A 25,246-nucleotide genomic window follows, 5' to 3' on the forward strand; every position below is an offset into this window, starting at 1 on the left:
ACAAACCGTCAAATGTTGCCAAGTTATCTTCTATTTGGAGATATTGGTCCGTGATTTCCAGGGCCATTTTGAACTTCAAATTGGTTTCTCTACAGAGAGAGGGAGGGAGGTAAAATTAAAGGAGCACAATTTGTAGCTCAAAGAACCAAAAAGAAAATCCCGGGGGCTGGAGAGATGGCTCAGTGGTTAAGAGCACTGACTGTTCTTCAAGAGGTCCTGAGTTCAAATCCCAGCAACCACATGGTGGCTCACAACCATCCGTAATGAGATCTGGAGCCCTCTTCTGGAGTGTCTGAAGACAGCTACAGTGTACTTACATATAATAAATAAATAAATCTTAAAAAAAAAAAAAGAAAATCCCACAGAGTAACATTCTATCTCTCTCAGAATGAGTGAAGCTTAATCATCTTCTTGTTCTATTTTCACACTAATTGTGAGTTTAGATGGGCCAATCTAAACCTAAGATGTGCCACGCCCTTTTGCTTCATGCCACTGTGCCAGTTAAGACAAAATACAGCCTTTTCAAGTGCACTTTTTGCCCCCAAACCTGGTCCACAGCATGCTGCCATGCTCCAGCTACAACGGTATGCAAAACAGACCCAGTGCAGACAACCTGCTTAGCATCTTCTGTCCATATACTTTCTAGAGCAGACAATTGGATGTGTTTCAAAAAAGATAGCTCTAGCCAGGCAAGGAGGTAGTAAGTATATTTAGGCTGCACCACCCTCAACCTAAAGAAAAGCAAGTGGGAGTGCTCCATGGGAGTGCTCCATGATGGCAGCTGAGCACCTCACTCAGGAGGGTCAGGCTGCCTTCTCAGGCATAGTCAGTAACAAGGGAGTCTTCACTCTTTAGGACATTGACTGATGATCCCAGCTCCACCCTTCAGTTCTGACAAGACATGACTTCCTGTCTCTGGAAAGTTTCAGAATTTCTCAGCCCTGGGAGTAAGGGCTATGCCACCTCTAAGATTGAACAATCAACCAGCTGATCTACGGGGCAAGAGAAGGCCAGCTTTCCCCTCCTGTGATTCTAGCTCTCCATAAAGCTTTGGGTCCGTAGCTGGGGTATGAGAAGCAGGGGCCACAAGGAGCAGAGCCGTGACTGTCCCTTCTTATGTGATCTTCGCCAGGCTACTCCACCTCCCTGGGCCTCAGAGTCCTCGTGTGATAATAATTACATAGTTGTTAAAATGTCCTCATGTGGTTAAGTACTCAATAAATCTACTGAAAATTCCTCAACACCCCCCCCCCAGCATTTTATTCTAACAATGATGAGAGAATTCAAAATTTTCTATTGGCAAAGAACCTAGTCTCATTTCTGAAGATATGATGGTATCCATGGTCACTGCTCAGTAGTTTGCAAGGAACTTGGGTACGTAGTCTTAATGGGAGTGGGGAACAGCTCCATTTTAGAGAAAAAGGGAGCCACTCCACTGTGGACATATCAGACTGCAGCCGAGGCAAAGGCCAACTCGCAGTCTACCCAGAACAGACAACGCATGTTCCCTTCCAGGTCCCCTTTGGAACAGGTCCACCTGAGACCCACTCACCCGTCAAGCTCAGCCGTTTCTACATAGCAGAGGCTGTTAGGCTCTGAACTGGACAACAGCAGGATGTCAGCCTGTCAAAAACAAAAGACACCTGAGACACACAGCGTCCCCAGGGTGGAAGGAACATGGTGTGGGGAATGGGGAGGCCTGGTGGGTCTGGGTCTGGGGTGGTAGGCAGAGATAGGGTTGGAGATAAGATGGGGTGGGTATGTGTGAGGGGAAGCAGAGGAGCAGAGGCCATTCCCTTACTGGAATAAAATCATTCTTCTTCAGGCGGATGACATCTCCAACCTGGATATCTTTCCACTTGATGATTTTGAACCTAAGAATCAAAAATAAGGACAATTTGGGTTTTTAAGTTTTAGGCTAAGAAATTCCCATTCTTTCTTGAGTGTCAAAGATTCTTAAAAGAAAAAAAAAGTGAAAATCATAGGAGAGTGTTTGCTACAAGTTCTCCCTTCCACTAACGCCACGGGAGTTGCCTTAACATGGCAACCTGGGAGGCACTGGAGTGGTATGCTGTGTTCTTTTCACCCTGCTTCATGTAAGGAAGAATCGACTTCAACATGCAGGGGGAACAGCAGCCACCTTCTTCTCCCTGTGCTCACGGCTTGCTATCCCTCCCTGTTTTGTTTGTTTGTTTGTTCCTTCCTTCCTACCTCCCTCCCTCCCTCCCTCCCTCCCTCCCTCCCTCCTCCTCCTCCTCCTCCTTCTTCCTCTTCCTCCTCCTCCTCCTCCTCCTCCCTCTTCTCTTCTCTTCTCTTCTCTTCTCTTCTCTTCTCTTCTCTTCTCTTCTCTTCTCTTCTCTTCTCTTCTCTTCTCTTCTCTTCTCTTCTCTTCTCTTCTCTTCTCTTCTCTTCTCTCTCTCTCTCTCTCTCTCTCTCTCTCTCTCTCTCTCTCTCTCTGCTTGGTGTTGGTACAGGACAGGGAAGCATGATTTCCCACAGGCCACCAAGAATCCTCACAGGTTTTAACTCTCCCAGGGCTTCTCTCCTTTAAATTCCACAGGATCTCTCCCTTTCTAATGCAGTTTGAGAAGCTTCAAACTGTAGTCCTCTGCTTCAAACGGTTTCTTCACACCCACAAAAGGGGTGCTGACTCCCAGCTTTGTAAGCCCGGGTTTGCTTCTTCCACATGTGGGGTTTTCACAACTTTTGGCAACAGTAACAGATTTATGAATATACAAAATGTCAAGATGCAAAACCAAATGCTTAAGGAACCTGAGGTGTTTCTGGGAGTGTTCTTTCAGGCTGTGGCCTGAAACTTCACTGAGGCCATGGCTCTGCCAATGAGCGTTGGCTGGAATATGTCAGTCCAGGCTCGAGAGAATGACTGCTTGGTACTGAGTGTGAGGTATTCATTGTACACATGTTTTCTGTTCTTATAGAGACAGAACCACTTAATTGCGGAAAACAAAGACTTTAATATTTTCTGTCCTATTCCTCTGAAAGTTAGTACATCTTTGTACTGTATTATGTTAGAATGCTTGATTTTAAAAATTGCTGGAAGGGAATTATTGAGAATCAAATATGACATATAAAATGTCATAATGAGGCCCATCACTTCATAGGGTAACCCAAAAGATATTGCTTTCTTGAGTTTTGTAAACAAACAAACAAACAAACAAACAACAGTAAGAACAACAGCAAAACATTATATAAGTTCTGGCTTGGGGTGCGGATAGGATGTACAACAATTTCTGCAGTGGCTTTAAACTTACTTCTGCCATGTGTACTATGTATTTATGGGTCAGAGTTGCCAGCAATGAAGATTCAAAAGGATTAAAATACCAGCCAACTGAAAAGGGTTGAAGCTGTTCTAAGTCCTGTAGTGTCAAATGTTCATCCAAGACTAAATTCTTCATGTAAAAATAAACAGGCATAATCATTAGTATGAAGATGTACTTTTATCCTTCATAAATGGTCAAATTATATTGATACCAAAGGTTCACCCTAAAATAAAATTTTTGTGATTTATTATCCCACCATGGTTGACTTGTGTATGGATATTTGATACACCTGAGCTTTTATAAAAATTTCTCAGGCAAAAAAGGAGGCAGGGGTGGTAAAATTTTCACATATCCAGTGGTAATGACCATGACCGCCCTATAGTAACCAGTAAGGTGTTTTCTGAACACAGACGTTAACTACTATGTTGTCCACCCATGTGTTCACAAACATCAGAAAACTGGAAATTTAGGATACATTTTAAGTATTTGTTAGTATCGTCTCTACAATTTGTAAGAATTTAAATCCCCAATGCCAGAACTTTTAAAAATAAACTTAGCTTATAGCTCAGTAAATGACATTCTAAGGACTAGAGATGTAGCTTGGAGACAGAGAGAGTGCAGGATTAGGGTGTATAAGGTCCTGATTTCAGGCTTCAGCACCAAAAATAATGATAAAAGTAAAAAAACAAATGAACAACAACTAACACGACAGAAAGAAGAGAGACATTTATACTTGATCTTATAATATTGTTTAATTATAATTTAGAAATGTATGTGTTGATCGCAAATTACAGTGGGACACATTGGTAATTTTTATGTCCCAACTCTGGGAACATCAGAGGTCATTCTGTTGGACTGGGTGATGTAACAGTTTTCTTGGAGGAGGCTTCCGGGCCCTACCACCAACACCCTGCATTCATGCAGGCTCCATTTGCTGTTAAGAGATGCAAGATTCAAGGCCCTGGTGGAGATGCTCCTACACTGAGAGCTTGTGGGTGTGCATGTGTGCGTGCGTGTGCACACGTACGTGTGTGTGTGTGTGTGTGTGTGTGTGTGTGTGTGTGTGAAGGGTAGGCAAACACTGTACTCTGAGCTTCCCCCTAGCTTCAAGGCTGCCCATTTACCAGGGATGGCAAAGAACCTCACCTCCATTCACAATATTGACTCTAAGTGAATCCAGAGGTAACTTCCAGCCCAGAACCCATTCATTTATTTACAAGGAGGGAGAAAAAAAGCCTTTGTCAACATTTACAACTTGGTGGCATCTGGATGTATGGCTTTGGCTGTACATTGGGTTATTTTCCTAATTGTGGACACACTAAAAAGTCTTGTGAGTTGGGCTTTCATTTCTTTTTTTAGCACTTGACTTTGGAGTCCTTTCTTGACGATCTTGCTCATAAAGTGACTTATTACTGATCCTTCATTTGTTTGGCTTGGCTAGAGTTGACTATATTCTGTGTTCCTTGAACAAGAGGCTATTGAATTCTTTCTGCATGGTAGATGTACCCTAAACAGTGAGGTGGGATGAGCCAGGAGGTGAGACACCTACCTACACAAATAATTCTAATGCCATTCATATTATAAAAAGATGAGTACTAATAAGGTTCTTTTAAAAAAGGAGGGGAGGAAGAAATCACTTTAGGTGACAAATCAGGAAAGGTATGGGGGACATCCTTTACCAGCAAATCCATGAAGGGGACACAACTGGGAATGGTGGAGGCAGATGCCACATACCAGAGGAAGCAGGCTATGTAAGAGCTACATATTCTGGTATCCTAAGCCCAATTAGCAACTACATATATCCCAATTTGGGTTCAGCTCCACAGCCCTGAAGGCGAGGTGAATCTCTCTTTAAAGAGAGGACTCGCTATTAAAATTCTAATGTACGTGGGCTCAGTTAGTAAAGTACTTGCAATGAAATCTTTAGGACCTGAGTTCAATCCCCAGAGACCACGTGAAAATCTAGGAATGCCAAGAAGTACATGCTTATAATCCCATGCTAGGGAGGTAGAGGTAGGCAGACCCCCAGGCTCACTTCCCAGCTAGTCTAACTGAATCGGTGAGCCTCAGAACCTTGAGAGACACTGCTTCAAAAAGGGAGGTAGATAGCATCTGTGGAAAGATGCCCAACACTGACTTCTGGCACCATGTACATATACTCTCATGTCCATATGTACCTGTAGCAATGCACAGACTCACAGAAACACACACAAACACATACACACGAACCTAATGTGCCATAGACTTATAGGCTCTGTTAGTCTCCAATATGCATCTAGACCCATTTATACATGAAATCTTTACAGATAAATAAAAAGGAGGTACCTGCCATCCTTAATGACTTCACACGTCCTATTGTTGATTTCCTTGTCCATTTTATGACGAGCCTTTGGAAGGAAGACGAGGGAGTATTATTGGGATCGTCTCGATATTTAAAGACATCAATGACATGTGTAAGCAAGGTCAGAAGGGTAAGAAGAAAGTGGCTTGAGAAATCCTTACCACATCATCTACCAGGTCTTTGATGGCTGTGATGCCCAGCACCAGAAGCAGAGGTACAAGTGTGGTATACCATGCCAGGGTGGAGATTTGAGGAATTGCCTGAAAGAAACGGAAAAGCGTTCATACACACACCTCCCCACAAAAGCATCTAACTTCCAGGTAGTGGATACTTGATTTTAAGTTTGCTAATGTCTGTCGTTGAACAAGTCTATGTGCACTGAGGAAAGGACATTTAAGAACCATCCTGCTGTCTCTAATCAGACATCAAAGGGAGGTTGCATCATAACTACTCCAAACGTTTTGTAAAAAAACTCCAAGTGGGTAGGGTCAGGAGGAAGCAGCCCTTGACTCTAAACAAGATGTGTTCAGCCAGTGGTTACTGTGGTCCCACAATTAGACAAAAGATGGCAATATGGCCGGCCAAACTGATTAGGTAAAGCTCCCATCATGGTCTTTGCTACTGGCAAGAGAGGAAGCTCCGGCTCATGAAGACAGTGTCTCAAGTGGAATGGATACTTCCATTTTTAGTAAAGATCTCTCAAATTCATTGGCTGATCATTGGGCCATAGCTGGTTCCTTGAAGTTAAGCTCCCCGGTTTAGCATTGTTCAACTCTACATAATCAGGATTTCAAACTCTGGGCAAGATACTTTACCACACCACGCCTCAGCTCTTCTCTGCAAGATGAAGTTTGAGCTGGTGTTTACCTCATAGTCAGCAAATAAGCAGGCAAATAGCCTGTTACTGTCACTCTAATGGGGACTGCTGGACCTTAAGAGGAAGTAAATGGACTGCAGCTATATCAGGAACATGTGACTCTGTCTCTTCTTCTTGAAGTAGGTGAAGGGAAAGAAGCCTGCTGGCCACAGAGAAGTCTAGTAGGACTTGACATGTACACCTCTACACTTGCCCAGAGATCTTTTCTGATCAAGCTATCGGGCCTTTTGTTTCCCCACATCTGTTGAATATCCATTTTTTTCTTGGTGTCTTTTCTATCTTTTCTTTGCTCCACAAGCCCCACGTCCCTCTCAGACACACATGCTACTATAGTTTAAGGCTTTACTAGGAAATCCCAGTGGATTGGATCTTTCCCAGGCCAACCCTTGTGATAAAGAATCCGATAAAGCCAACCGACTATGTTATCTTTATGACCCACATATCATCGGGGTACGAAAGGTTGATTGTGACCACTAACTACAATGTGTAGAACCCTTTGATTATAGTAACTGTTTCTACACAGATAAAAGTCTAACGCTCCAGATAAGGATTCCTTGGCTTAAAAACAAAGTGTTTAGTTTCTAATATAAAAACCAACTTGCAAAAGGGACTAAGATGCTTTATGATCAAAAGTATCCTTATGGAAAAAGGTAGATGACTAAGTTAAAAAATGGACAAACACCACCACCACCAACAATAAAAACAACCCCAAGACTGTCTACTTGCTCCCCTGAGACTATCTACTTACTTCGTGCCTTCAGCATCCGTCACTGACAACAGAGTCTAGGTCTCAAAGGGCAAATTACCTGCAGGATCAGGAGGATCAGGAAATAGAAGTTGGCTGCCCTCTTAAACTGCTCAAACAAATTCATGGGTAGAAAGGTAAATCCATTGTACTTGTATGTTTTAATTGCATTACTCTGTTGGAAAACAAATCAAAACAATGAGTTATTGTAAGCGATGCCATATACCAAGTCGAACCACCTGCACAAATCACCATCGTCAAAACCCAGGGCCAGAATTCAAGTTGCTAAGTTTTTAATAGAATGATGTAAATCACAAGATTCAGACACCAGGCTGTGACCTTATGGATCCTGCTGTCACATTTTTCGATCCATTGTACCTCTTAGAGCTTGGGACAAAGATGGATGCCAATGTGAACAGAGCAAGTAAGTACCTTTTGGTAAGGGAAGATAAAGGCTACTGCGTCAGAAAGAGCAAAAAGCTGTTTCCTCCAAAAGGAAGTCTAACTCTAATGCCCATTAACAAGATCTTACTCGTCTGTGAGAATGACTTCACAGTGGCTCAGGGTGAGTTCTAAGCTAACGACTGGTCTCCTTATAGCCATGGTTCTCAACCTGTGGGTCTTGACCCCTTTGTGGGGGATGTCAACTGACCCTTTCACAGGGGTTGCTTAAAACCATCGGAAAACACAGGTATTCACATTACTATTGCAGGATATTTGATGACACTGTGAAATGGTTCACAGGCCCACAGTGAACCCTGAGACTGTGTTATTTGCTTTAAAGGAAAAAAAAAAAAAGCTGTTTTTAATTAAGCTATGGCTCTGACTTAGAACACACCTTTAATCCCTCAGGCTAGAATACGGACACACCCTTAGTTTACACCTTTAATCCCAAACAATGAAGGTAAAGTTAGTTTGTAGAAGGAAGCACCCATGTTTGAACGTCATGTCTAATTGACTGGCAGACAAAGTGACCAATCAGAGTAAGATTTAACAGAATAGGATATGCCCAACTCTCATAAGAAGAGAGAGGAAAGGAAGCTACTTAAGAGGGTAGTGCAGAGACAGAAGAAGGAAGAAAAGAGAGTAGGCAGTTTTACCAGGAGCTTTCCAGAAACAGGTTGAAGAGAAAACAAGCTAGACACAGGTGAAGACAGAACAAGCCAGCGAATGAGAAAGGAGGCAGAAGATCAGAACAGACTGCCAAGCAGAACAAAAAGTCAGAGGCTGAGAGAGAAACCAGAGTAAGTCAGTCAGCTTGGAGAAGAGTTTGAGCCAGAACAGCTGAGTTGATCAGCTAGCCAGATTTTAGAAAGAGCTAGAAAGTGTGAGACAGCAAGTCTCAGAAGCTGAAAACATTCTAGACCTCGGTTAGACTGTAAGGGGGTTAGAAGCTTCCCGAACAAGGCCTAGGTTAGCAGACTGAGGCAGAAACCCTTAGAGATGACAATAACTACAAGAGAGTAAAAGTTACTTTTACACATTAGAACTTATAACAGTAAAATAATTATAGTTATAAAGTAGCAACAAAAATAATTGTATGGTTGGGGGATACCATGATATGGAGAACTGTTTTAAAGTGTTGCAGTATTAGGGAGGTTGAGAAGCACTGCCTTGTGGGAAGGTGAGGGGGTAGGGTTAGATACAGAGACACATAGGAAGAAGACAGAAGACTGGATTGGACAGGAATTGGAGTGATGTGTTTACTAGCCAAAGAATGCTTAGAATCGTGTGCAAGCACCAGATGTTGGGACAGGCATGGCTCTGATTCTGAGATTTTCCATAAGGATCCTACTGTGTCAACCCCTTGACTCTGGACTTGTGATCCCCTGAACTACTAGAAAATAATGTCCTGCTTTCTAAGTCACACAATGGGGGTACTCTAATGTTCCTAGCCAGAGGAAAGATAGGAAAGAGCTTTCACACAGTTACAACAGCTTGTAAGATCACCTTGTGGCTCTAACTAGACCATCACAATGAGTGGCAGGTTGACAACATACTGACAGGGACAGCTTAGCTATGCATAACCCTCATCTTCTGGTTATCATTCACCTCATGGGAGAATCTAGAAGATGGACTTGGGAGGCCACTCTTTGTTACTCTTCTCAATGTGGCTGCAGTGAATAAGTTCCTTTCTCTGCTTTTAACTGACACTTGTCTGTATTCTTTCTTAATAGATTTACTGATTTTTACTTTATGTGCATGAATGTTTTGCTTGCATGCATGTATGTATACAACATGTACATCTGGTCCTTGCAGACTCCAGAAGAGGGTCTCATGCTCCCAAGAACTGGAGCTATAATGGTCACGAGCTGCCTTGTGGATGCTGGGAAATGAACCATGGTCCTCTGTAAGAGCAGCAAGTACTCTTAACTACTGAGCCATTTCTCTAACCCCACTTGTCTATATGTTTTATCATATATTAAAGGAAATAAGCATTTTAGGTGAAAATATCCTTGCTATCTCTAAACCCATCCAAGGCAGAGTCAACTCAGTACTTTCAAAACAGGACTTCAGTGACAATCATAATTTTCATAAAATATTTTAGCAAGAACCTTGCAGCTACACAGGGGAAGTTTCCAATTGACATGATTCTGTTTTGTTTCGTCATACCTATCAACCTTCAGAGTAGTTAAATTTTAATAAAAAGACAGTCTATAGAATGAGGGAGGGTTATTAATAGACCCAGGCAAGTAGTTACTTTCATGGGAGACACTGTTTGAAGCTGACAAGCACGACAGTGACTAGGCAAACCTGGGCTACTATAAAAACATTTTACCATTAACTTACCGCATATTTGCTCTCCTTAATACAAAAGAACTTGGTGTTCATGAAATGAGGCTGTTCGTGGAACTTTCGGTCATTTGCTTTGACTTGCCACGTGCAATCTTTAAAAGAAAAAGAGAAAAGAATTCTAAATACAAATGGAGGTTACCAGGGAAGGTCTATAGAGTGGGCCCTAATCTATTATATACATGATGGCCCCCTCAAAGATGCCATTGAGATGCTAACAGGGAAGGAGGATGGTGTGAAGTCACCTGTGGAAGATGAGAATCTACAGTCATAGAACCTGAGGTGGAACCTGTGATGGGCAATCTCAATGGTCAATTTGGGTTGACAATGAAGTCGAGAATCACATGAGAGGCAGGGCTCTTGGCATGCCTGTATGGAATTACCTTGATTACATTAACTGAGGTAGGAGATTCACCTTCACTATGAGCACACTCCATGAGCTCAGGTCCTAACATGAATAAGAAGAGAAGGAGCCAAACTCAGGTGTTCATCTCTGACTGCTTCCTGAATGAGTGTGGCTACAATGGGAATGGCTGCCTGCCTCAACCTTCTACTGCCAGGCCTTCTCTGCCAGGAGGGACTCAATACAAGTCCCTCCTTTCCCTTAAGGTCCCTTTGTTTAGGTATTTTATCTCAGTAACAGGAAAGGTAAATAAGACAGATCACAACGCCACTGTCCTTGGGAAGAATGAAACCTGGCAACAGCTTGATCCCAGACCTTCAGAGCAAGAGCCCACCAGCATACATGTCAGATGTTTACATTACAGCTTGTAGTCCTAGCAAGTGAATATCCGAGTTGAGACTTGACCAGCCACTCATGGAACATTAATGTTCTAAAAGAGCAATCAACCTGTAACAGGGATGAAAGAAAACTGCCAAAGATCCAAAAGCTTACAACTATTTTAAAATCTCAATCCCATTGCTTTGTTTCTAACGTTTACGTTGCTTTAAATATTTAGTGAATGAATAAATTGCAAAGAAGAGGATCACCAACTAGCCCCATATGTCTGAGTCATAATCTTGCATCGGCATTGTGACCAGCCTGTTATCTTTCCAAGTTCACTTCATGCTGTTGTTATGTCTGAACTCTAGGGAACTTGAGAAACTTCACAGTATCTCTCTCTGCTGCTAAGGTGAACAATTTCTTGTTTAACAGGTGTCTCTTTAAACACCTATCTATGACCATCATGCTGTGCTGGCTAACTTGATTATTTCTAGGGTTGATCCCTGAGGCCACTGGCCCAGGTTCTCTTTTTAACACTGTATTTCCAACTCTGATGAAGCTTGTATAGGTATCTCTTTGTATATCAACCTTATCTCCAAGGTTGGTCAATTTTAATTGTCAACTTGATCCAATCTAGAATCACCCATAAAGAGAGTTTCTATGGGGGATCAGTTTCTTCTATTGATATGTTTATGTGTGATTGTCTTTGTAAGATTAATTGATGTGGGAAGACCCTGTCCACTAGAGGTATCTACATTCCCTGAATCTGAGACCTGGACTGTATATGAATGGACAAGGATATCTGAGTTACAAACATATGCATATCCGTTTTTCTGTGCTCCTGGTTGTGGATGTGATCTGGCTAGCTGTTTTAAGTTCCTGTCACCTTGAGTTTCCAGCTATGATGAATTATAACCTGGAATTCTGAGCAAATATAAATCCTTAATACCAAATCACTTTATACTGATAAAATGAGGCTGGCTGCAGAACTTTCAATCATTTACTTTGACTTGCTATGTGCAATCTTTAAAAGGGAAAGAGAGAAAGTATACAGAAACCCAGGCCATTGTTTTGTGTCAGGGTATTTTAGTCCCCCCAGCCCCCATAGAAATAAAACTAAGACACCATCCTTTCTGCCCATGTAGGCAGTGCCACTCCTAAGCCTGCTTGTCCTGTGGGGTAGACACTTTTGGTATCAAATCCGTCCTGATCTCCCAGAAGTCCTTGTAGCTGTAGGACCCTTCATCCCTTTGCTACAAATACAGACATGTCTATGGGTAACCACAGCTAGAATGGCCTAAATTCTAATCTGGTCCTTCATAGTAGCCTCATAAGATACATGTACTTTCTCCTGTAGCCCAAGATATCTTTCCACTTGCCTTCAGGGGTCCACAGATATACAAGAAGCTAGCCAGCCGCAAGCTTCTTGGATAGCTGATGTTTCTCATAGTCATGGCCAGAGGTCTTTTATAAGCTTCAAAACACAGAATCTGGGTCATTCTGATATTGTTGGAGACTTGTGGCTGCCTCTCCCTGTGGCTTAGTCATCCTCAACCCAGCCAGTGGCTGGCTCAGGCCAACAGCATGACTTCTAGCACAGACTCAAGGACCATGTTCTTTCTATGGTTTCAGTTGTACATTGATCATGTCTGGTCTTTTGACAGTATGGACAGCATTATTCAGACACTAATGGCTGCATGACTGTAGCCATTCTTTTAGGACAGTGTCCCCTTTGGACACGTTGAACAAGCCAGTGCACAGTTCATTGACCACGGTCTTTTGGTTACTCTGAATCTTGAAAATCACAATCCTTAGGTAGAAGGTGGGAATGTAAATAGCCATCACATTTAAGGCAATAGCTGTCCCAATCTAAACCCCATTTTATGGCAGCTGTTAACCTTTAAAGCCATCTGTGACCAGTCCTTTATCAGTGCCACTCCCAAAGTATGTAGTTTATTCTGTCTCCTGCCTGCTGTCCCTTTGGGCAGGGCCAATCATAGGTCTTCAAGTGATGGAGCTGACTCCACTCTAGAGCAGAGGCAGACATACACTTTGAGACATAGAGAATGAGCATACTCTCATGAAGATAGACAGAAGTTAGACCTGCCTCCTTCAGAGTAGCTTAACCTACACTGTAGCCAAGCCACTCAGAGGGACAGCAGTGACTACTGCTATTCTATTCACACCTTATCATGGGTACTGTGACCTCCTCTCTGCCCAGACTGGTTCCCAGGAGAACCTGGGACATACCAAGTTTGTCCTTGAATTCCTCACAGGTTCTCCTTATGTTCTGAACACAGTAGCACCAAAGTATCTTCAAAATGAACTGGAAATGCCAAATTCATAGCTCAGTTTGCTCTCTTTCTATATCCACTGATGCCCTATTGTTGAAACCCAGCACTGAGTGGAAATGTAGGCTCAAGGGACTTTCCCACACGGAGATGACCTCATTTGGCAATGAGGCTGCATCTCCTGTGTTTCATCTTGTTCTTCCATCTAGGCTTCTACCGCCCTATACTATATCAGTTTTGTAGATAACATGCTCTATTCTCTGTATGAGGCAGACATGGTGCCTAGTGGTTAATATCTTTATTTTATAGCTCAGAACACTGAGCCATTGGCAGGATCAGCAAGATTAGCATAAGACTTAGAATCTAGTCTGTCTGTCTGAGGTCCCTCTGCCCTCCACCTTGCTGTGTTGGCTAGGCTCTTCTCCATACCACTTGGGCAGCTTTCCCATGAGTGACATACAGTGGGGTGGGCCAAGGTTTGATGAAATTAACAATGAGTATACCATGCTGTTTTTGGAAGGGCAAACAGAGAAACAAAACCTTATGAGTAAGGGGTCATAAAAACAATCAATTGCATGACAATTATAAAAACCGGAGTTGTACTTAGGAGGAAAATACCTCATCTCTTTAAGTGACTCCCTTTCCACCTTCCTATTCCTTAGGAAACCCAGATACGACTCCAAGAGATCCAGTGCAGACTGGCAGAGAATGCAAATAATGAACTTGATTACATTTTCGAAATCACAACACCATTCCCGAGCGTCTCCTTGCGTGGTTGGCTGTCACTCATTGGGGAATCGTAAGTGTTGTGTTGTGACAAGTGTAAATGTTCCCGGCGTCGCTCAACCTCAAGAGCAATTTCATCAAGAGGGAAAATGGAAGTGGAAGTACAAAACAACCTGCAAGCTTTGGGATAAGATCTGTAATCAGAACACTTCTTTTCCACTCAAAGGAGAGCGCTAAAGGAGAGGAGCTAAAACAGGGGTCAGTCGTGAATCCATTCCGTGTTGCAGCAGTTTGCGATGTAGCTGATTTTTATCATTTTAAAAGGACTTATTAATTTTTATTTTATGTGTATTGGTGTTTACTTGCATGTATGTGTGATGTACCACATGTATACCTGTTGCCCACAGAGGCTAGCAGGCCCATGGGATGCCCTGAGATTAGAATTGCAGACAGTTGGAAACTGTTATGTGCATACTGGAGTTTGAATGGGGGTTCTCTGCAAGAACAGAGAGCTCTTAACTGCTGAGCCATTTATCCACCCATTACTATTTTCTCCTTCCTTCTCCTTCTCCTTCTCCTTCTCCTTCTCCTTCTCCTTCTCCTTCTCCTTCTCCTTCTCCTTCTCCTTCTCCTTCTCCTTCTCCTTCTCCTTCTCCTTCTCCTTCTCCTTCTCCTTCTCCTCCTCCTCCTCCTCCTCCTCCTCCTCCTCCTCCTCCTCCTCCTCCTTCTTCTTCTTCTTCTTCTTCTTCTTCTTTTTACTATTTTATTCTTGAAGACAGGGTCTTACTACATAGCCCAAGGCTGGCGAGGAGATTATTATTGTCCTGCCTCAGCCTCCTAAGTGCTGGGTTACAGTGGTATGTGCCACATTAAGGGACATAAGGTTCTAAGGTTTTATTTGAGCTCGTTGGTTACAGGTCATGTCTTAGGCACTGGTACACCACAACACTGCTGAGAAGACTGCCCTACATTTCAGGAAGGGAAGAAAAGTAGATAGGATTCCCAGAGAAGAAGGAAGAGATCAGTGGGAAGGACTGAAACCCAGTCCTAGAAACACCCAGGAGGGCTTTGCACAAGTGGTACACAAGGCAGTTGCAGCTGTTACTAGGGATGCTGGGGCAGGACGACCAAAAGCTAAGCCAGAGGGTGCGGAGATGACTGAGCAGTTAAGAACACTGACTGCTTTCAGAGGACCTGAGTCTGAGTTTAGGACTCAATCACTTACATAATTGTTCACAATCATACATAACTCTAATTCCAGGGAATCCAAAGTCACCGTCTGACCTCAGTGGGCACCAGGCACACATGGGCTATGCATACATATAGGCAGGAAGAACACACGTACACATGAAATGAAATAAGATACGTATTTTAAAACATTTTAAAAATTAAAAGTTACAAGCCATATTGGAATATTGACAAAGGAAATAAATTATAAATTTACCAGGAACGACATCAACATTCATCTTTAACATAGGGTCCTGCAGTTGGATGCTAGAAAGATAATCAGCCAGGGTTGTGGCAGCAAACCAAGCAGGTACACGTCTGGGATGCGTGTAACATCAGCCACACGTGGATCAGTATCACGCCACTCTGGTAAATGCTTGCTGTCATCGATACATCTAAGCACAGCTACGTGATGTCCAGAGTGTTCCCACAGATGCCAAGTGCTTTGATCAGTGCCATCTGGCAAAGGAAGTAGCATGGGTCTATCCCTATCCTCTGTGCTGTTTTGAATTCTCATTTACAAAGCCACCAACAACCAAAAGCCGGGAATAGTTGGTACAAGCTACAATCAACTCAGGAGACTAGGGAAATCAAAAGCTTAGAATCATTATATTAAGAACAGATCAATCTTCCCAGAAAGACATGGGTACAGGACACAGGGCAAGCCTCCCGCCCCAACATGCACACACACCCCACATACCACAAACATACACACACACACAAATGCAAACAGTTCTTTCACAGGAGAAAAGATACTGAAGATCCAGTGTTCAGGGGTAGCATTGTTTTATCTTAAAATGCTAAAATTCTTGCAAAGAATAAAGAATCTCATGATGCTCTGAGTTAAAAAGAATTAGTCCTGTGGATAGCCTCTGTGGAGAACAGTTTGGCCGTGTCTCAGAATTTGGTACCTAGTGCATTGTAGGATACTCTAACTTCTAGGAGTAATTCCCCATGTGTGCACTACTCTGCAGGAGGGAGCAGGCAGTGCAGAGCTTCCTCAATACAGTCACATTGTCTAAGGATTAGGAATAAGCAAAATTCCTACTAGGAGCAGTTGGTTAAACATTCGTGTATTGAAAGCCTAAGGTGAGAGAGAGGAAAAAAATAAAACAAATGAGATGGCTTTGTATGGATGGTAGGGAAATATTCTATGTCACATGACCAACTGTCAAAGGCAGACAGTGACTATTATCCTGGGCTTTCAGTTACAAGATGCACAGAAGCAATATATGGGATGACTGTATGCATACACATGTCCCTGGAGACACAGAGCAAGAGGTATGTAAGGATTGATGAATATCCATGTGTACACTATATGCTTCTCAGATCTAGGAGAAAGTAGTAAGAACAAATTTCTTTCCAGAGAAGGAAAAATTTGTGGCTGAGGAAGAACTAGGGAAGGGAGATTTTACTTTCACTCTCTACTCATGCAAATTAGATTCATTTGCATATGTTACTATTAAAAATATGCTTGTGATTCTATTATTTCTTTCAATGTATATGGCCATGGAAATAAGTATAAATATACCTTAAAATATTTTAAATGAGAATATATGATATATATCTGTATAGGTCTACATAAATAAACTTTACAAAATTCAAAAGCATGCAGAACTAAACTATAGTATTTAAAGACATGGATTCAGATAGGAAAACAATAAAGAAGAGAAAAGAAGTCGTGGCTACTTAATTAAGGATGGGGCTAGCAAGATGGCTCAGAGGACAAAGATGCCTTTTGCTAAGCATGATCACATGAGTTTGATCCCAGGCCCATATGGTGGAAGAAGAGAACTGACTTCTACAAGTTGTCCTCTGTCACGTGTGGGCCAAGGTACACATGCACTCACACATATACACACACCCTCCTCTCACACACACACCAAACACACGCCCCATATGCCCTCCTTACACACATAGACAGATACACACACATACACATACATGCACACACCAAACAAATAAATAAAAATGTAATAAAAACATTTTAAAGAAAAGAAGGATGGTGGCTTCCTCTGAGCAAACAGGGAGGGTAGAAATGAAAGTCCTCCAGGCTATCAGCCTTACGTTCATGCTTGACATGAGGACAGTTCCACATGTTCACGAAATAACCATTTAGCCAGGTGATTGCATTCTCTGCAGCTTTCAGGATTGTAAAGTACATGAAAAGAAAAACACCAAAGCCAGATGTGCACCAGATGTGTTGGCCTGCAATTCCAGCACTCAAAAGGCAGAGGCAGAGGGATGGCTTCAGGTTTAAGTCTAACCTGGTCTATCAATTTAGCATGTTCCGGGCTAGCCAGGGCTACACAGTAACATCGTGTCTCAAAAAAAAAAAAAAAAAAAAAAAAAAAAAAAAAAAAAAGCACACAATTTTTGGTAGCATTGGAAATGTAAATGAGGAAAATACCTAATTAAAAAAAAAAAGCACACAAGCAAAAATATCCCAAGTTTTAAAAAGAGAGAGAACTAAAAGGGAAGACAGACAGACAAACAGACAGACAGACAAGAAGTAAGCTTGAAAGGGGAAGTAGAGGCAGGAGGAAAGAAGCACTGGCCTCTGACAGCCAGAATAATGGGCACAGGCAATGGAAGTCACCTAAGTGAAAACTACAGTAGTCCCTCCAGCCACATGTTCTGAGGGGCTCTGATGCATGCCTGGGAGGGAGTCAAACCGACCCAGGGTGGGAGATGAGGGAGTTAAGAGATATCAGCTTATCCTTTCTATGTCTGCAGGAAGACTCCAGCCCACCTCAGGTCTCTCAGCCCAGCTAGGCTGGGTTCTTCCACTCCAGTGTGGGTCTAGCATAGGGGCTGCTCTGCCAACAGGCCACAAGGGGAGAAACAGAGAATGCCCATTAGCTTATAGAATGAGCCTCAGGGAAAGGGTGGAACTTGTCACCACATGTCATGGCTTCTACTTTTCCTAAATTAGGCTCACCTCTATCTACATCCACAGTCTCTGGAACTGTAGATGGACAAAGCGCAGATCAGCTCATGTAATGACCACAGCAATGATTCTGAGAGCTGGGGTTCCAGGCCAGCAGCAGCAGCAGCAGCAGCACATGGACACTCATTTGACATGCCAGTCCTTAGGTCCCACCCCAAAGCTATAGTAGCAGAGATTGCAGATGGAGTTCTCACAAACCATCTATGTGAATCTAATGTCCACACAAATTCAGAATATATGAATTTGGAGTAAGACAGATATGAAACCCTTCCAAAGATAAACATCTGTGGATCAAACTTAACCTCACCCTCTAGAAACCCAACTGTCCAGTCAGAGTAGGGATCACAGACACACTTATACACAAGGGGAAACTGGCACAGTCTGGATGAAGTTACCATCACAAGCAGTGAGGATGTATGTGAAGGGAACAAGACCACCAGTGTCAGAGGACCAGGACCATCATTAAAGGTAGCATGAACAACGGCCCACCAGAGCTATGGTCTAAGAGAGGTAACAGCTTCAAGAGCTATCTTGCTCTTTCTGCAATGAAGGCAAAAATAATTAAAAGTGAAAACGGAGGAAAAAATTAACATGAGATGGCCATGTACTAAATAATGGTGGACACTTGGTGCCGTGAGAAGTCTAGTCCAGCCAGGGTGTGGTGGGAACGTGTTTGGAACAGACATTCCTTGTATGGACTATTATGTCTCTGGTTTTGCTTTTGGCTTTTGAAGTGGGGTCTTTCCACATTGGCCAGGCTAACTATGAGTTTATCATCCTTCCATCTTAGCCTCTGGACTACACAAGCCACTGCCTGGGCTTACCTGAGTCTTAGAAGCACATAATTATGCCAGTAAAGAAAGAGGAGAAACGTCTCAGGGTTTTTCAGGGTAGCGGGATGTTATTAGCAAGAACATTAAGCTGGAACAACCTGGCTCATACATGAAAAGCACTGTGGGGCCCCAGAGTCACTCCTACTAGGAACAGGCAACGAGACAGGACCCAGCACATGGTGGGGCCTGGAAGCCCATGGCAAGACATCTATCAGAGGGCTTTAGAGGGGAAACTGGCACAGTCTGGATGAAGTTACCATCACAAGCGGTGAGGATGTATGTAAAGGGAACAAGACCACCAGTGTCAGAGGACCAGAACCATCATTAAAGGTAGCATGAACAATGGCCCACCAGAGCTATGGTCTAAGAGAGGTAACAGCTTCAAGAGCTATCTTGCTCTTTCTGCAATGAAGGCAAAAAGAATTAAAAGTGAAAACGGAGGAAAAAATTAACCAAGGACAAATTAGAACGTAGGCTTGACTGGCATGCAGCCTTGGAAAGGTTGCCTAACACAAAACCCTACAGTTAAACATTAAAGCCTTATGCTGCTCACTACGCATGTGCACATACAAGTGCGTGCATGTGTATGTGTGTGTGTATGTGTGTGTGTGTGTGTGTGTGTGACACAGTTCTAGAGCATAATCTTTGGTGTTGATGTTGTCTATGGCCACACTGTCCTGATCGTCACTCAGTCCTGTATGATTTCAGAAGCTAAGCAGGGTCAGAAACAGTTAGTATACTTGAATGGGAGATGACAATGTCATGTTGCAATGTCAAAGGGTTAGATATGTATGGGACCCTTGGGACATCTCAGCAGGTAAAGGCCCTTGTCAGATGGCATGAGTTTTATCCCAGAGCCCACAGGTGAAAGGGGAAAACCAACTCCCACAGGTTGTCCTCTGACTTACACACACACATTGTGATGGTTTGTATATGCTTGGCCCAGGCAGTGGCACTATTAGAAGGTGTGGCCCTGTTGATGTAGGTGTGTCACTGTGGGTGTGGCCTATAAGACCTCCATCCTTGCTGCCTGGAAGCCAATATTCAGCTAGCAGCCTTCAGATGAAGATAGAAGGTAGAATTCTTAGCTCCTCCTATACCATGCCTGCCTGAATGCTGCCATGTTCCTGTCTTGATAATGGACTGAACCTCTGAACCTGTAAGCCAGCTTCAACTAAATGTTGTATTTTGTAAGAGTTGCCTTGGTCATGGTGTCTGTTCACAGCAGTAAAACCCTAACTAAGACACACATTAATAAGCACACAGACACACAAATAGATACAAATATTTTTTAAAAAGAAAAGGACATGCCTGATAGAGTGTGGGGAGATGGGCCTACTTGAGGGGTTGTACTGAATTCAAAGTATCTATGAGACCTGTGAATGGGTTTGTCCATTGAGGACAACAGGCATGAATCAGAGGCACAGATGTGTTGCTGAGGGTGGGAGTGGATGAGGGGAAAGGTTCTTGTTTCTACCTTAGAAAAGGAGAAGGTTCAGAGAGGGTCTTGCTTTTCTTATGATTAAGACAACTGCTCGGAGTGAGAACTGTGAAGAGAAGAGCTAAGACTGAGTGACAGCCTGATAAGCCCTAGACTCTCTTAGGAGACGCATTTCTGCACATGCTTCTGAGGGAATTTCTGGATGGGGTTAAACGAAGTGCAAAGCCTCACCCTAAAGGTAGTAGGTGTCATGTCATAGGCTGGTCCCAGACTGCATAAAAAGGATAAAGCTGGCTGAGAGCAGCCCTCATTGCCGCGTCCCTTCTGATTGTGGGTGCATGGGAACTGCTACCTCACACTCCGGCAACCCTGTCTTCCCCCACGTAACAAACCACTTCCCGCTTCGGTTACTTTGTGTCCAGTATTTGGTCACAGCAATGAGAAAAGTCACAAGAACTTCTGAGAAGTTGAAAAGCATAGAGCCGATGGCGGGCTCAGGAATGGATTGTGTCCATTTGCTTGATGTGACTGTTGCCATTAGTCAATTGGTTAATCTCAATAATCGATAGATTGAGAGCAAAGCAAAACAAAACCTAGATGTTGTTCTTTGCTGCTGGAGAAAGAAAAGAAGAAGGTGGAGGAGGGAGAGGGATGAAGGAGGAAGGAGGAGGAGGAAGAGGAAGAGGAGGAGCAGCAGCAGCTGCCGCCACCGCCACCAATCCACACTTGGGCACTCCAGGTATGGGTAGCTGCATCCTCTGGAACCTGGTGAGGGATGCAGGCTCTGCCAGAGCCCAGACTTACAGCACGAGGGTCTCCAGATGGAGCCTCACAGTCCTAGACTTCCAGAAGCATACCTGCATACCCAGTGCATTCCTATGAGGAAGGAGTCCTTCCAGACCTCATGTTCTACATAGGGTTTGCAGCTTTAGTATATCTGGGGCAGGCCAGATAATTTGATTCTAATTCGTAGGTGAGGCTGAAGTGTAAAAACCTCTCACTGAAGTACACTTGTTAGTGGGTTTGAAGGTTTTTGTTTTTGTTGACATTTTTAGACTTAATTTAATTAATTTTTTTATTTATCAAATTTACATCCCACTCATTGCCCCCCTGCAGGTCACTTCCTTCCACAATCCTTCCCCCTTTCCTCCTCCTCTCCTTCTCCTCTGAGCAGGTGGGGGCCCCCTAGGTATTTCCCCCACCCCCACACATCAAGTCTCTGTGATGAGTCTCCCACTGAGGCCAGACAAGGCAGCCCAGCTAGAAGAACATATTCCACATATAGGCAACAGCTTTTGGGATAGCCCCTGCTCCAGTTGTTCAGGACCCACATGAAGACCAAACTGCACATCTGCTGCATATGTGTGGGATTCTAGGTCCAGCCTGGATATGCTCTTTGGTTGGTGGTTCAGTCTCTGAGAGCCCCAAGGGTCCAGGATAGTTGGTTCTGTTGAGGTAGATAGAGGGAGGGAACAGGGTGGGAGAGGCTGTGGGGAGGGGGAGGGGGGTTCAATATCAGGTATGAGGAGGGGCAGGAGAGATGGCCAGATGGCTATAAAAATGAATGGAAATCTGCTACTGACCAGAGTGAGGAGGTGGGGGGGGGGCATCTCCAGGATGTGACTCTAAGATAAGGGAGACAACCCAGAATCAATGGGGGTGACCTTAGCTGTGTGACTCAGCATTGGGGATATGGAACCTGAAGAGGCCGGGTAAGAACCCCAGTGGAGCGATAGGGACACCTACATATCCACAAACTTTTCGACTCCAAATTTATCCTGTCTCCAAGAAATTCAGGAATGGGAGATGGAGCAGAGACTGAAGGAATGGCCAGCCAATAACCTGCCCAACTAGAGACTCATTCCATGGGCAAGCACCAATCCCTGACACTATTAATGATAGTCTGTTATGTTTGCAGACAGGAGTCTAGCAAGACTGTTATCTGAGAGGCTCCACCCAGCAGCTGACTCAGATAGATGCAGACACCCACAGCCAAACATTGGATGGAGTTTGGGGATCCTTATGGAAGAACAGGGGGAAGGATTATGGCGCTAAAAGGGGACAAGAACCCCACAGGAAGACCAACGGAGTCAACTAACCAGGTCTGAAGGTTTTTAAAGACCCTCTGGGATTCTTGAGAGGGGAGCAGCCAGATGCTTCCTCTACCTAGTTAGTAAGTACTCAGTGGTGCTGGCTGGACCAGTGCTCAGTCTCCAGTGTGCAGGGAGAGGAGATGAGCTATTCTGCTGAGTTAAGGCAGAATCCAGCTTTCCTCCATCTTAATGTCTTAGGGAGTGAGCTGGGAATCTAGAGAGCTTTCTATGCTTCACAGATGAGCCTGCCACACAGATGGCCTTGAGAATCCCAGTTAGGGCCAGGGCCAGTGCCTTCCTAACATTTAAGGTCTATTACTGTTGTTTGGTTTCGATACAGGGGCTCACATAGCACAGTTTATCCTTGCTCTTGCCTTGGAGCCAAGGATGACCTCGAACTGCTGATTTTTCTGTCTTCACTTCTCAAGTGCTGAGACTACAGGGTGTGCTATCAGTGCCTGGTTTATACAAAGCTGGGGGCTGAACTCAGGGTTTTCCGCAGGCTAAGTAAGCATTCTACCAACTGAGCTATATCTCCAGGCCTGAAATCTGCTTTAGAAGCTCCAAACTTGTAGGGAGAAAAACATCAGCTGCATTTGGTCTCTATGAACAAGAGCTTCATACTCTAGGCTAGATAGTAAATTAGTGTCAAAAAGCAATGCCTGAAAAACAAGAGACACCCCCAATACTTATCTCCTAGAGAAGGGACAGTATCCTCCACCTCCATTTCACAAGTCACTGGTCATGTTGGTTTACCCACGATCAGAAAAGGAAAGCCAAATACAACATGAAACTTGCACATGTGAATGTGTAATAATTATAACTCTCTGTCTAGTTTACTGCACAGTTTCCTCAGACCTTGATACTTCAGTGTTTGGGATCCACATAAAATTAATAGGTCCTCTACACTCCCATATCTTTAGTTACAGACCCTTCCTGTGGGTGTCTCTGTCAGCAAGTGTCCAGCTGTACTGGTTTCGTGAATGTTAAATCCAGTTTAAATTTCTGCCAAGAACAGAGATAGATCTCTTCCCTCGACTGGTAAACATTCCACCTTAGAAGCTGCTTACCTGTTGACTATGGAATATGCCATCCTAAATACTGTCCACCCAGTGATTAAACACTTCATCATAAGTACTGTCTGTCAATGACCCATTCAGTCTCAAACAGAAATCAGAACAAGGTTCCAAGTCAGAAGAACGTTTGAAAGGAATACAGTCTATTGCTATTACTTTTTGAGACGGGTCTCACTGTGCATGCCTGGCTGGCCTGGGACTCACTAATGTAGACACAGGCTGGCTTTGAACTTACAGAGATCCACTGCCTCTGTTTCCCAAATGCTGGCATTAAAGGTGTTTGGCACCATGTCTGGCTTATCGTTTTATATCTTTTTAAAGATGAGAGCGCAAACCAACAAGTCAAAGTGGCTTGGCTGCAAAGTAAAGAATGAGGCTGTTAGCTGTGCGTAACCTGATCAACCAGGGAGGAAAAGATGACCAAACTATACCAAGGAACAGGAGAAGGGGCTAGTGAGGAGTCTGTGTACAGAACAATACTTCTCTATGATAAGAGCGGCAGGAAGAGGAAAGGGGTGTGGGCATGGAGAGGAAGCCCTGGAAGGGGGGCTACAGCTTATTTTGCCCTATTCTTTTCTGCCTGAGAGGCTCCCTTCAGGATGACATTTACATTGTTCGTGCACAGCTGCCTGATCCCCGATCCCCATCACCCAGGCTCCAAGGATCCATTCAGCACCAGGAACCCTAGCTCCCCTGAAGTCCCCTCCACTCTTTAGTAGTCACCACTGTCTCACTCTGGAGCATGCTGGGAGGCAGTCACCTACTCCATTCAGGTAAACCCATCTCCAGGGCGCCTTTGGTACACAGACATTTCTCTGGTAGAGCTCCATTTGGTCCCAGTGCTCATGTAGTCTGATGCACTTTTTTTTTTTTAAGATTTAATTTATTTTAAAGAGTTATTATGTATACAGTGTTCTGCCTGAATATATGCCTGCGGGCCAGAAGAGGGAGGGGACCAGATCCCATTATAGATGGTTGTGAGCCACCATATGGTTGCTGGGAATTGAACTCAGGACCTCTGGAAGAACAGCCAGTGCTCTTAACCTTTGAGTCATCTTTCCAGCCCCTGATGCACTTACAAATACCTTCTTTATCCATGCCAGTACAGGGCTTGGGGAGCTAGAACTAGCTCAGAATAGAAAGATGGAACCCCAGGCCACAACAGCACCCCCTGATTGGTTAAGAGACAGACAATCTCCAACCATTCATTTCAATTTCTAAATAGTTCCAGGGTAGGTCCTGAGAAGGAGAGGAAGTGAGTATGTATTTTTCCTGTGGGGCCAGAGGCTTTATTTCAGTTCCTCTGTGTGCCACCACCATGATCTCCCTCTCCTGCCAGAGTCTCTGTGTGTGATCTTCCTGTAAGTGCTCTTCCCTCCCGATCAATTCCTCATCTTTCAGATGGCAGGTCTGTATCATGAGGAAGCCTCCTGGATCCGTTAGGGGCAGAGGCCCTGCCATGGATCAATCTGTCAAGACAAGTCACTACATAAATGGCACTTTTAGTTTCACTGCGAGCTTCAGTGACATCCTTGTTACTGTGTGTGTGTGCTGGTTGGCTTTCTTGAAGAAGTCTGTGTGAAAGCACAAGCCTTGGGGGGGTGACAGAGCCCGAAAAGACCCCAAATAACAAAATATTCTCAGTCCGAGGAACTGATCACCTGGAATGCTGGAATCCAGCCGGTCATCTCTCCCTCCCTCCCTCATGGATTTGGGCAGCAGGACTCAGTTAATAAATAACCCCACAGCTTCGGTCTGGGAAGCCAGAATGCAAATGCCCCAAAGAAAAAAAGAAGGGGTCAAGATGAAGATTTGCTAATAAAAAATTAAGGCAGGAGCTGAGGGGCA

General features: G+C 43.8%; 1 protein-coding gene across 2 annotated transcripts in view; it reads right to left on the reverse strand.

Moving 5' to 3' along the window:
• Atp8b1 (ATPase phospholipid transporting 8B1) overlaps window positions 1-25,246 on the reverse strand; it is a 138,642-nt gene that overhangs the window by 42,886 nt on the left and 70,510 nt on the right. Inside the window, exons 3-9 of one of the 2 annotated variants that reach the window (XM_021150778.3) lie at window positions 10,035-10,132; window positions 7,306-7,419; window positions 5,784-5,882; window positions 5,607-5,668; window positions 1,802-1,874; window positions 1,553-1,623; window positions 7-89 (exon numbers count right to left, since the gene is read on the reverse strand). In XM_021150778.3, the coding sequence (XP_021006437.1) occupies window positions 7-89; window positions 1,553-1,623; window positions 1,802-1,874; window positions 5,607-5,668; window positions 5,784-5,882; window positions 7,306-7,419; window positions 10,035-10,132 (600 nt within the window). The remainder of the gene's footprint in view (window positions 1-6; window positions 90-1,552; window positions 1,624-1,801; window positions 1,875-5,606; window positions 5,669-5,783; window positions 5,883-7,305; window positions 7,420-10,034; window positions 10,133-25,246) is intronic. The other variant, XM_085833559.1, reaches the window with a different exon arrangement.

The sequence above is a fragment of the Mus caroli genome, unplaced genomic scaffold (genome assembly GCF_978045245.1).
Source record: "Mus caroli unplaced genomic scaffold, Mus_caroli_1 scaffold_19, whole genome shotgun sequence".
Classification (NCBI taxonomy): Eukaryota; Metazoa; Chordata; class Mammalia; order Rodentia; family Muridae; genus Mus; species Mus caroli.